The sequence below is a fragment of the Alexandromys fortis genome, unplaced genomic scaffold, assembly GCF_014885135.2.
Source record: "Alexandromys fortis isolate MF-2015 unplaced genomic scaffold, M_Fortis_MF-2015_v1.1 scaffold_3, whole genome shotgun sequence".
In the NCBI taxonomy this organism is placed as follows: Eukaryota; Metazoa; Chordata; class Mammalia; order Rodentia; family Cricetidae; genus Alexandromys; species Alexandromys fortis.
Window position 1 is genome coordinate 21,101,911 of NW_026067909.1, and position 13,291 is coordinate 21,115,201.

The window sequence follows — 13,291 nt, forward strand, 5'->3', positions numbered from 1 at the left end:
TTTTTTTTTCTTTTTTTTTTTTTTTTTTTTTTTTGGTTTTTTGAGACAGGGTTCTCTGTAGTTTTGAGGCCTGTCCTGGAACTAGCTCTTGTACATAAGACTGGCCTCGAACTCACAGAGATTCTTCTGCCTCTGCTTCCTGAGTTCTGGGATTAAAGTTGTGCACCACCACTGCCCAGCTCAAATTTTCAATATCAGTTCAAAACAATCATTTTAGCTTACAATTGGGATCGATATCCATTCACCAGCTCTGCTAGTTTCACCTGGATTCACACATATGAGCTCAGTTGTCTGGAGGGTAATGATGAGCTCATAGAAATAGCTCACCGTGATCCCAAGTCTGGTATTTCATAATAAAACTGTGCCAACTCTTAACCTCAGGGATGGAAGTGGACTGAGTGACAAGAAAAATCATAGGATTAGAAACAGAAAGTGAAAGTCAACGTCAGTGCACTCTTTGAACTATGTTTGCTAAATCACATCCTTCTCAAGAGCCCAAGCAAGTTTTATGACTGAACCAAAGTAATTAAGGGTTAAGGTAGTCATATTAGTGCAATAGATAGGTACTGTGAACCTAATACTGACAATTTAATGGATTGCATACTTAGAAATGTCCCTTCAATTTCAGTTAACATACTTCTACATCGTCTCCTTTGGTAGCTATAAGTGTATTTTCTAAAAGAAAATTTTACATACCAACCACAGTTTTCACTTCCTCCTCTCTTCTCATTCCCACCCCATCTTCCTTCTACACAACCCACAATCCACAACTTCTCGGTTTTCATTCAGAAGAGGTAGGCCCTCCCATGGGAGTCAACAAAGCAGGGCATATGAAATTGAGGCAGGACCAAGATCCTCCCCACTGCATTAAGGCTGGGTAAGGCATCCCACCATAGAGATTAGGTTCCAAAGAGCCAGCTCATGCAACAAGGACATGTTCTGGCCCCACTGCTAGGGGCCCACAAACAGACCAAGCTACACAGCTCTCACCTAGATGCAGAATTCCGGGGTCATTAGTCTTAAGTAGTTAAGGTTTGTGATACAATCCAAAACTTAAATTTAGGAAAAGAGAGGGATATAGCGTTTATCATATGAAGCTGGTCAAGATTTAACATAAGACATGATGATTTTATATTCATATCCCCTTTGAATACACTGAATAGCCTTTCCCAAATGTTAAGATGAATAATGGTATATCATTTGCTGCCTTGTTTCCCCATCAAGGTTCACAGTCAAGCCTGGACAAAGTGATAGAAAATCTTGGAGCCATTAACTCGGGCAAGGTCAAGCATACACAGTGCATTCTCTATATGATGCTTGAAACAGCAAAGAAACTGGCTCCTTCCTTGGTGGACGTGAATAACTTAGTACGCAGCAGTGACAATACCAGGCCCATGTAAGTGTTTCAAAGTTGTTCTGCCCCAATCATTATCTTACTAATAACATGCTTCCTGTGTTAGATTTCTGAAGTGATCGTTAGAAGGCCACCTTAAAAGATAAGGATAAATCAAAGCACATGTGATCCATCATTGTTTTGGAGTCTAGAAGGTAGAAATCAAGATCTGAGCAAGGCTGTGCTGCATTGGAATCCACAGGATAGAATTCCTTATGTTCTTTTCCCACACACATTGTCATTCCAGGAGTACCTTGGCCTTGGGCAGCAATGCTCCACTCACTAAACTCACTTTCACCCGAGCTTCTTTGTCCTCTGTGTCTTTTCTTCTTTTATTTGTTGTGAGGACTCTTATCAGTAGATTTGGGACCCACAGAATAACTGAGATGAGCTTATATTGAAGTCTTAGACTTGGTGTTCAAAAATCCATTTTAAAACAATATTATCTGCATAAAGGACTAGCAAGATGTCTCAGCAGCTAAAAGTTCTTGATACCAAGTGTGATGACTTTAATTCAATCCCTGTAGCCTATATGAAGAGAAAGTTAACAAACTCCCAATATTTACATTCTGATTTTCATACGTGAACATGTAACATCCATATATATATACATACACATATATATATATATTCAATTAAAAATCTTACTTGCCTATACAAGCTGAATGTAGGTTACCGTTTAACTAGCCATGCCTTCACACACTCTGATAGCCTTTGCCCTGGTACCTATCCAACCATATTCTGCAGAGTAGCTTTCTAATTACAATAAAACTTAAATAAGGATCACGTCCTCTCCTGCTAACAAGATTTCAAAGCTCCCTGACATGCTTTCAAATCTTTCTGAACTTCTCAGCCCTCTAAGAGGAGATTTTCATCTATTTCTCAGGCATTATCTTGTTTCTTCCCTACAAAACTTGCAGACATTTTAAAAAATACTACAAGTTTATTTTTAAAACATAACCTGTCTTTTAGACATGAGTCTAAAGTCAGAGTTTGAGCCATTCTTTCAAAGTAGTATTCTCATGGATGTAGCCTAAAGAGAAAGAGGTTGATTTTATAGACTGAGCTAAGCTAAAATAACACAAGCAAACTTTTGTCATTTCAGTGTTATTTCCCACATAAAATAGAAAAGGAAGGCACACATTAGAATTTGACAGATTGGTTCACATCAGTTTACTTCATGTTAATTATTTTGGTAGATTTAGAGGAAAGGGAACCATTCAAATTCTCTATCTCTCTCTTTTGCTCACTCACTAACTCACTCTCTTGCTCATTCCTTCTCTCTCTCAGAAAGTCAGTTCTCACTATAATATTGGTTAGGTGACATGAAGCATCATGTGAATGATTTAACATTGTTTCTAGTGTTAGAGCTAAATGCAGAAGGTACTGATGCTATGCCATAGTTTTGCTGCAATTCTATTTGACCTTTATGAGCTCAGGTCTCCAAAATTAGCACCTCCCTGTCTAAAACTTCTCGCCCCTGTGCAGATCAGTTATTACACTAATGACTTACTTTGTTATGCAGATCAGCTCACAATTTACTTCATCACAGTCTGGGTAAATCACTTCAGTAAAAGTCACCACTGCACAGGGTTCACATTTATTTTACTCATAGCACTCATGAGTAATTGAAACTAGTTAATTTATTCTACAGATTTGATATTTGATTCATCCTCTACCAATAATGAAAACCCAGCAAGAGTTAGGATCATCGGGAGCTGCCACACAATGGGTTTTAAACCAATATGTGTTCAGTGAATTCTTTTCATGCAACAACTGAATCCTAATAAAAATATTTTGTACACATTTTACATTATCCCCATTTATGTTTAACATAATGCTGAGGAGAACCAGAAGCCAACAGTGAGTACATAACTTGAGGATGCTCGATTCCAAAGCCCTTTGTGGAACTTTCCTGCTGGAAGTACCCTGTTCTCCTGTGTACTACATGGGAACCTGGAGAACACTCCCTCCAAAAGCTACTGGGAACTTTTGTTCTACTGTGAGCTAAAAGTTAGCCCAAGTCTTGGCAGAAAGCAGAATCTAGTGGTAGAATAGTTTGCTTAGCACATGGATGAGTGAACCAGAGTTGAAAAAAGAGTGTCTAGCTCCACCTACAGAGCTCATCCTAAAATGACTCCTGAAGCCTCCCACACCATTGCAAGTTGTTTATTAGCCCTTCTCACTAGATGGGGAAACACAAAAAGTGAAGAACAATTAATCAACAGTTAATGCACACAGTGCTGGTAGGAGCTCAGACAGTCTGGCTACAGAGCACACAGTCTTAGTGAGTCTGCTGTCTGACTCTTGGGGCAATTTAGGGGAAAATGAATAAAATTATTCATAACCTATGTGACTAATGGCTGCTCTTTCCTCTTGTTCCCAACAGTAATCAAGAATTGTTCAAATTCACCTCCCTGGATGTTACACATGCTGCGTTGGTGAATAGCATCTGGCATTTTGGTGGCAATGAGAAAAGTCAGAAGTTCATTGAGCGCTGTATCCACACCTTCCCCAGCTTCTGTATTATGGGGCCTGACAGGATTCCTGTGTCATGGAGCCTGATGGACCACACTGGAGAATTGAGAATGGGAGGCACCTTGCCTCAGTACCGGAACCAGGGTCTCATTTTACATGTTGGGTCCCACCAGATTCAGACTCTAAATGATCTTGGCTTCCCCATGTATGCACATGTGGATAAAGCTAACTTCACCATGCAGAGAGGGGTTGCCAAGCTGGCTTATGTCCCCATGCCCTGTACTTGGAACCAATGGAATTATGAGCCTCTATGAAGCTGCAAAGAGTGTTGAGAGTACAGTCCTTGTACATGGAGAAACAGCTGGGTGAACAGAGAGAAGTACTAAATTGTCATTAGGTGGATGTGTGTTTCTAGAAAGCAGGGATATATCATGAAACACACCCTCTTTCTCTGCCCTCACATTGCTCATGTACTTAACTCCATTTCCTTGTCATGCAGAAGGTCACTGTCTCCTGCTCCAACTCTGTTACAGGTCTCACATTCTCAGGTTGCCTCTAACACAGTGGTTCTCAAACTTCCTAATACTTCTTATACTCTTTATTACAGTGCCTCATGTTGTGGTAAACCCTAACCATAAAATTATTTTTATTGTACTTTATAAGTGTAATTTTGCTACTGTTATGAATCATAAAATATATATCTAAGTTTTCTGAAGGTCTTAATCAACCCTTGTGAAAGGGTCATTCAAACCCTTTCATTCATTCAAAACCAAAGGTTTTGCCATCTGAAGGTTGAGAACACTGCTCTAATGCATTTAATTAAATCATTTTCTTTTCTACTTTGCTCTTACAGCTTCCGATCCATGCACATTAGCAAGTAGAATTGTTTTGTGACCTGCCGCACTACACATATTCATACCACCTCTGGCTTTCTGTTGTTTTTCTTTGATTGACTGGAGGAGTAGCTTGTCACCTATAAATACCTATTCAAAATCATTCTCTCCCAGGTCACTTCCTAGCTGTTATATTGTTAGTATGTAAAAAATACTACACATGCATACACAGATGCCCAATGTGTGTGATGAAATTGTAGAATTATTAAGAAATAAACCTGGGATAAGAAAGTACAGATGTTTGCAATCAAGCCATTACCTGGAAGAAGAAAACCAATTCCATCAAGTTGTCCTCTGGCCTCCACAGGTGTTCCGTGACATGTTAATCACAAATAAAAAATGTAATTTTAAGAAAAGATCATTTTTCTGTAATTTACAATGACTTTCACTATTTGTTCCCACACCAGGAAGAAGAAATTAACATTGTTCTAAAGGTTGAGCTATGTTACTTCATACTAATGTTCATATTTAATAAAACTAAACTTTATTTATAGAAGCTTAAATGTTAGAAGGGAGAGCACTGTAGGGAGAGGAGGAAACAACAGCACTCAAACCAGGAAAGTGGATGTCTTAACGTAGGAGAGAGAGAAAAGGGGAGGGTGAAGACGGAGAAGAAAAGAAAAACTGGAGGGCTAAGGGAACGGGGGAGAGAGAGGGAGGGAGATCTTGGACTGTAGAAAGACCATAGCTTTAATAGAGAGGGTAAATGTTATGTCTTAATTTTATTATCTGAATTAAAGTAAATTTTCCTAAGTATGTTTCCAGCAACAACCGTCTAAATCTCCTACAGCAGACAGCCCCTGAGTTCTTCCCTCCAGCACTCAAATCCTTCTGCTGCCAGTACTGTGGCTCCAAACAGTTGTTTAAGTTGTTTTGCCCCCTCATGGTTCCTGTAAATGACAGAATATTTACTTTATTTTTCAATCTAAAGTCAAACTGCCAGGGGTTCATTTTAAAACAATGCTTTAATATGCTTTTCTTTTTTTTTAATTGAAAATATTTCTGCCTCCTCCCTGCCTCCCAATTCCCTCCACCTCCCGCACTCCTCTCCCCTCTCTCTCCAGTCCTAAGAGCAGTCAGGGTTCCCTGCCCTGTGTGAAGTCCAAGATCCTTTCCCCTCCATCCAGGTCTAGGAAGATGAGCATCCAAACAGGCTAGGCTCAAAAAGCCATTACATGCAGTAGTACCAAAAACCAGTGCCATTGTCCTTGGCATCTCATCAGTCCTCATTTTCCACTCTCTCCATACCACTTCAATATAGTGCTTGAAGTTCTAGCAATAGCAATAAGACAACATAAGGGAATCAAGGGGATTCGAATTGGAAAGGAAGAAGTTAAACTTCCGTTATTTGCAGATGATATGATGGTGTACATAAACGACCCCAAAAACTCCACCAAAGAACTCCTACAGCTAATAGTAACATGGCAGGATACAAGATCAACTCCAAAAAATCAGTTGCCCTCCTATACACAAAGGATAAGGAAACAGAGAGGGAAATCAGAGAAGCATCATCTTTCACGATAGCCACAAACAGCATAAAATATCTTGGGGTAACTCTAACCAAGAAAGTGAAAGATCTATTTGACAAGAACTTTAAGTCTTTGAAGAAAGAAATTGAAGAGGATACCAGAAAATATAAGGATCTCCCTTGCTCTTGGATTGGGAAGATCAACATAGTAAAAACGGCAATTCTACCAAAGGCAATTTATAAATTCAATGCAATCCCCATCAAGGTCCCATTAAAATTCTTCACAGATCTTGAGAGGACAATAATCAACTTTATATGGAAAAACAAAAAACCCAGGATAGCAAAACAATCTTATAGAATAAAGGAACTTCTGGAGCCATTACCATCCCTGACTTCAAACTCTATTACAAAGCTACAGTATTGAAAACAGCTCGGTACTTGTATAAAAACAGGGAAATCGACCAATGGAATTGAACAGAAGACCCGGATTTTAACCCACAAACCTATGAACACCTGATTTTTGATAAAGGAGCTAAACGTATATCATGGAAGAAAGAAAGCATGTTCAACAAATGGTGCTGGCAGAACTGGATGTCAACCTGCGAAGAATGAAAATAGATCCATATCTATCACCATGCACAAAACTCAAGTCCAAATGGATTAAAGACCTCAATATCAATCTAAACACACTGAACCTGACAGAAGAGAAAGTGGGAAGTACTCTACAACATATGGGCACAGGAGATCTCTTCCTACGTATAACCCCAGCAGCACACACATTAAGGGCAACATTGAATAAATGGGACTTCCTGAAACTGAGAAGCTTCTGCAAAGCAAAGGACACTGTCACTAAGACAAAAAGGCAACCCACTGACTGGGAGAAGATCTTCACCAACTCCGCAACAGTCAAAGGTCTGATCTCCAAAATATATAAAGAACTCAAGAAACTAGACTTTAAAATGCTAATTACCCAATTAAAAAATGGGGCACTGAATTGAACAGAGAATTCTCAATAGAAGAAGTTCTAATGGCTAAATGACACTTAAGGTCATGCTCAACTTCCTTAATGATCAGGCAAATGCAAATCAAAACAACTTTGAGATATCATCTTACACCTGTCAGAATAGCTAGAATCAAAAACACCGATGATAGCCTTTGCTGGATAGGTTGTGGAGGAAGGGGTACACTCATCCTTTGCTGGTGGGAATGCAAACTTGTGCAACCACTTTGGAAATCAGTGTTGCAGTTTCTCAGGAAATTCGGGATCAACCTACCCCAGGATACAGCAATACCACTCTTGGGAATATACCCAAGAGATTCCCAATCATACTACAAAAGTATTTGTTCAACTATGTTCATAGCAGCATTATTTGTAATAGCCAGAACCTGGAAACAACCTAGATGCCCCTCAACAGAAGAATGGATAAAGAAAGTGTGGAATATGTACTCATTAGAGTACTACTCAGCGGTAAAAATAAATAAATAAATAAATAAATAAATAAATAAAAACAATGACATCTTGAATTTTGCATGCAAATGGATGGAAACAAAAAACACTATCCTGAGTGAGGTAACCCAGACCCAAAAAGATGAATATGGTATGTACTCACTCATAAGTGGATTCTAGCCATAAATAAAGGACATTGAGCCTATAATATGAAATCCTAGAGAAGCTAAATAAGAAGGTGATCCCAAAGAAAAACATAAAGTTATCCTCCTGATATTGGAAGGAGACAAGATTGCCAGGCAAAAATTGGAAATTTGGGGATGGGGATGGAGTGGGGGTAAGGGGAAATGGGGAGAAAAAAGTGAGAAGGGGAGGATGGGAAGAGGTTGGGGGAATGGGATGGTTGGGATGGAGGCAGGGTGGATATGGGTGTAGGGAAGTATATATCTTAATTAAGGGAGCTATTTTAGGGTCGGCAAGAGACTTGACTCTAGAGGTGTTCCCAGGTGTCCATGAAGATGGCCCCAGCTAGATCCTTGGGCAGCTGAGGAGAGGGAGCCTGAAATGACCCTATCCTATAGCCATACTGATGAATATCTTGCATATCACCATAGAAACATCATCTGGCGATGGATGAAGCTAGAGACAGAGACCCACATTGGAACACTGGACTGAGCTCCTAAGGTCTAAATGAGGAGCAGAAGGAGGGAGAACAAGAGCAAGGAAGTTAGGACTGTGAGGGGTGTGCCCACCCACTGAGACGGTAGGGCTGATCTAATGGGAGCTCATCAAAGTCAGCTGGATGACGGAGCATGTGATCAAACCAGACTCCCTGAATGTGGCTGACTAGGAGGGCTGACTGAAAAGCCAAGAATAATGGCACTGGGTTTTGATCCTACTGCATGTAATGACTTCGTGGGAGCCTAGACTGTTTGGATGCTCACCTTCCTAATCTTGGATGGCGGGGGGAGGACCTTGAACTTCTCACAGGGCAGGGAACTGCTCTTTGGACAGGAGAGGGAGGGGAAGAGGGATGGAGGGACTGGAGTGAAATAGAAGGAGGGGGAGGAGGTGGAAATTATTAATTAAATAATAAAAATAAATTAAAAAAAAGAAGTTTGGAAGAGTCATGTTGGGGGACCGTCTAGAGAAGGTGGGCAGTGGATATGATCAGAATACGTTAAATATATATATGAAATTATCAAATAATATATAAGGTAAAATTATATAGACATAAAAAGTAGAAATAGAAATTAGAATAAAATGTCTAATTTAATTTAAAAGAAAAAATAAAGCTACAATGGCAATCACTTTTAGCACTGCCTTAGTTACCTTTCAATTGCCATGACAAAATAACACTACCAAAACAACTTACAGAAGAAAGAGTCTATGCAAAACTTAAGAGTTTCAGAAGGTGAATCCATGAGTATCATGATAGAGAGCATGGAATCAGGCAGGCATGGTGCTAGAGAAGTAGCTGAGAGCTTAAATCCTGATTGGCAAGTAGGAGGTAGGCAGAGAACTAACTGGGAAGGACTCAAGCTTTTGAAACCTTAAAGCCTGCCCCAGTGACACACCACTTCAACAAGAAAACACCTCCTAATCTTTCCCAAAGAGTTTTATCCAACTGGGAACCAAGTATTCAAATATATTAGCCTCAGGGGGCCATTCTCATTCAAATTACCAAACTCATTAATTTTTTTTAAGATTTGCAGCAATCCACTTCATAACATCTGTTATTGAGGAAAGAACTGGCATGGTGGTCATACCACCCTGAATGCACCTGCTCCCCTTTGATCTTGGATACCTAGCAGGGCTGACTTTGTTAGCACTTAGATTGGAAAAAAGGGGTAATCAATTGGATTGTCCTCTTCATTATTGGAAAGAATGTACATTTCTGTGGCTTCTATTTGTTGGCATTAGAGGCCATGTTTTGACAGGAAGAAGTTCTGCTTAGGTCAGTAGATTTCCCAGAGCTTCATTTAAATTCAGGGAAGAGAGAGATATATAATTGATTTTCATGAACTCCAAATCACATATTAGCAACACATTGGCATTTCCTTCTATTATATATATATATATATATACACACACACACATATATATATATATGATTACAGTACATTAGCATTCCTGCTGGCTGCACCCTTAATGCTGACAATATAATTTTATGTCTAATTTCTTTTGCTGAGGGTAAACTGAAACATCACCTTCTCTTAAATATTTAATGTAATAACAAAATCATTTAATAAATAGTTGTACTCACTACTAGACTTTGCCATTAGATATTTGTTAGCTGTGGAGTTAATCATCATTTGCAACTTAAGTAAGTGTATTTCAGTACCAGTTTGTTTTCTCCATAATCCATGTGTTTAATTTACTTAGCAGTCCATCACTTATCCTGAAGAGGGGTCCAGAGGCCTCACAAGATTACCAAAGAGTTCACTGGATACAGTTACTTAATAGCTGCACTTTCAGGGAAGAAGAGCTCAGTGGCCAGCTTTTAATGATTGTAAACAAAATCTCAGGAAACAAACAGAAATCAATATCACAACAAAACACTCTAGGCTAGAGACATGGGTTAGTGATCAACAACACTTTCTGCTAAACCAGGAGAACTGGAGTTTGGATACAACACCATGTCAGGTGGTTCTCAGATACCTGTAACTCTAACTTCAAGGGCTGTGACACCCCCACTGGCTCCTACAAGCACCCTCACACACATGATATATACACGCACACAAATACAAACACATGTATATTTATACAATTAGAATAAAATAATTTTTAAAAATTCTTGGCAATCCAGCAAATGAAAAAAGGCCAAGTGTGTTTTTTTTTTCTTCCTAGAATTCTTTTCCAAAGCAACTTGGAATTTACAAGCTTTGTTTTGTACTCTGTAGGGACACAGCTTGGTATGACTGTAGGCATGCTGAGTTAGTTATAAATGCAATTAGTTCCTCAAGTAACATGACCTATTCTCCTTACATAGTTTTCTAGTTTTTAAAAGCAGACAACATTACTGAGTAACATGTGGAGCAAAACCTCAATTGCTGAGAAAGTTATGTTTGCTAAAGCTGCCTAAAGCTCTGCCCTTGAGTCAGCATGAACACCTGGGAAATTGATCTTATGTATTTGTCTCTAGGGGAAACCAAATATTCATCTCCAGGGCAACCAGTTTGTTTGAAAATGTTCTAAAGTCTAAAATTAGCTGTGTTTGTGAATGAGAATACTATTGTTTTTCTATGTAAGTTTGAGTAGTAAAAAATCCTACTATTAGTTATATTCATCAAAATTATACAGATTAAGCATAAATCATCCTTATGACCCTTCACAGCTATATTTGTGCCCAATAGATGGATTATATACCTGAGACTAACACACAAGCAGTGGGAACACACCCATAGCTCTTCTTAGGGAAGAAATGCAGTTCTTACAGAAGACATGATGTGACACATGAGGGAAATTATAGACAGGAATACTGGTCACTACAGTCAATCCTACACAGCTCTTCCAGATGGGGCTCCCTATCAGAGAGTCATTCATCTGGTGGGCTGACCTTCTGGATACTAGTTGTCACCTCCTGTATGCCACCTACTGCCTTCTGAAGATAATGTCAGAGACACCCCCAATTCCACTGTTAGGAGTCCTACAAAATTCTCAAGCCAAGTTGTTTATAATTTATAATGCTGCTGACCCGGGGACAGCCCCACGAGGGGCAGCTGAGATTCATCCGAGGCTTTGGTGGGTCACCTGGCATATGGCCTGAGGCCTCGGCAGGAGACAGACAGATAGAAAAAGCCATACAGGGAGAGCTTGGGTATAGAGTTTATTAAGTGGGTTATGGAAGAAGGGAAAAGGGCAGAGGGAGAAGGGAAATGCTGTGGGACAATGTTCTTGTACTTTGTAAAGATTTGTCAGTTGTATTTTAATAAAATGCTAATTGCCCAGTAGCCAGGCAGGAAGTATAGGTGGGGCAACCAGTCAGGAAATAGAGGCAGAGCAATGAGAACAGGAGAATTCTGGAAAGAGGAGAGCTCAGTCTTTCGTCGTCACCCAGATACAGAGTAAGCAAGATGAGAAAGCCTCACTGCTAAAGGAACTAAGCCACATGGCTAACACAGACAAAAATTATGGGCTAATGTAAGATATAAGAAAGAGATGATAATAAGTTTGAACTAATTGACCAACCAGTTCATAATTAATGTCACCCTCTCTGTATTTCTTTGGGACTTAACAACTATGGGACCAGGCAGGATAGAAACCTCAGTCTAGAGTCAACAGAGGAAGAGGAGAGAAAAGCAGAGGTTGCCTCTCCAGAAGAAAGGCAGAAAGACACAGAGGGAGAAGGTAGAGAGCTGCTTGCCTCGGCAGAAGGGAAGGGTTGGCAGTGGTCAGGGCTTGTCTCTTAAATGGACAGGGTACCAAGGTAACAGCCTCCTATCCCTAACAAATAAGCTATCTGCAATTGAGAGCCACTGGTAAAGAAAACATCTGCTTTCATCAATAGAATCTCACTGGATATATTAACCACATATCAGGGCATTTCCCCACACCTACTAGTAGTTGCCTACCACAAAACAAACTCAATAGTTTTTTGTAGACATTTTGTCTCATTTTGCTTTGTTTTGGGAATGCTTTTTCTTATTGTTCTATTGATTGTGTATTTTGATTTCTGTTATTGTGGTGTTTTGTTTTGGGTGTTTGTTCTGAGAAAGAGAAGGAGCATAAAGTTTGTTAGGTATGAAGAATCTAAAAAGAATAGAAGTAAGGGAAAATATGATCAAAATATATTGCCTGGAATTTTTTTAATGAAAAGCAGCAAAAATAGAAATATAACACTTTTTAGAAATGTTTGCATGGAGATTAGTTTGTGGAATATATTGTTACTCTTTATAATTCCCATATTATTTGTGTAGAGATACTCCACTCTGATAACAGAGTTTGTTACAAATACATTTTGTCTCAGTCTGCACCATTATAGCAGAAAACCAAAAACAGTAATTTATAATTAACAGAAATTTCTTGTCCCATATTTCTGGAGGTTTTGAAGTTAAAGATTAAAAAACCAAGTCAGGGTATTGGCTTTATACTTAATTATTTATCCCGCTTATCTCTGAAAAGCAAAGTGGGAGCAAGAAAATTCCAATGTCATGAAATATTTGAGCCTATAATTCAGTCCCTCAAACAAAATAAATCAAGACAAAAACCATTTCTTTATTCTATTTCATTCATCTTTCATTTTGTTCTTTAATTGATATTTTTGAATGTCCCATCTCTAAAAGCATGGACTATATCTTCTACTTGATCTATTCTATTCTCAATGTTCTCCATTATGTTTTCAATTTTATTTATTGTGTTTCAGATATAGAATTTATTTGATTTTTTTATTTTTAATTTCAATATGTCAATAAATATTTGTTTTCATTTTGGTTCAATTATTGTATTTCTACCTTATTTGAAATTTTTTTAAACAATAAACCTTTAGAAAATTCTAAATGTTCTTTGAACATCTTTAAAGCAGATATTTCGAATTTCTGGTCAGGTATCTTTTTTTTTTTTTATTTTATTGAGAATAAGAAAAAAAAGTTTCCGCCTCCTCCCAGCCTCCC

General features: G+C 38.7%; 3 protein-coding genes across 6 annotated transcripts in view; all 3 read left to right on the forward strand.

Annotated features, from left to right (window-relative positions):
- LOC126498309 (glycine N-acyltransferase-like protein Keg1) overlaps nucleotides 1-5,015 on the forward strand; it is a 15,214-nt gene extending 10,199 nt beyond the window's left edge. For all 3 annotated transcript variants that reach the window (XM_050136821.1, XM_050136823.1, XM_050136822.1), the window contains exons 5-6: nucleotides 1,225-1,396; nucleotides 3,783-5,015. In XM_050136821.1, the coding sequence (XP_049992778.1) occupies nucleotides 1,225-1,396; nucleotides 3,783-4,185 (575 nt within the window). In that variant the 3' untranslated portion in view covers nucleotides 4,186-5,015. The remainder of the gene's footprint in view (nucleotides 1-1,224; nucleotides 1,397-3,782) is intronic.
- Nucleotides 1-13,291, forward strand: part of LOC126498314 (glycine N-acyltransferase-like protein Keg1) — a 73,978-nt gene that overhangs the window by 44,767 nt on the left and 15,920 nt on the right. The window lies entirely within an intron of this gene.
- Nucleotides 1-13,291, forward strand: part of LOC126498315 (glycine N-acyltransferase-like protein Keg1) — a 111,800-nt gene that overhangs the window by 44,704 nt on the left and 53,805 nt on the right. The window lies entirely within an intron of this gene.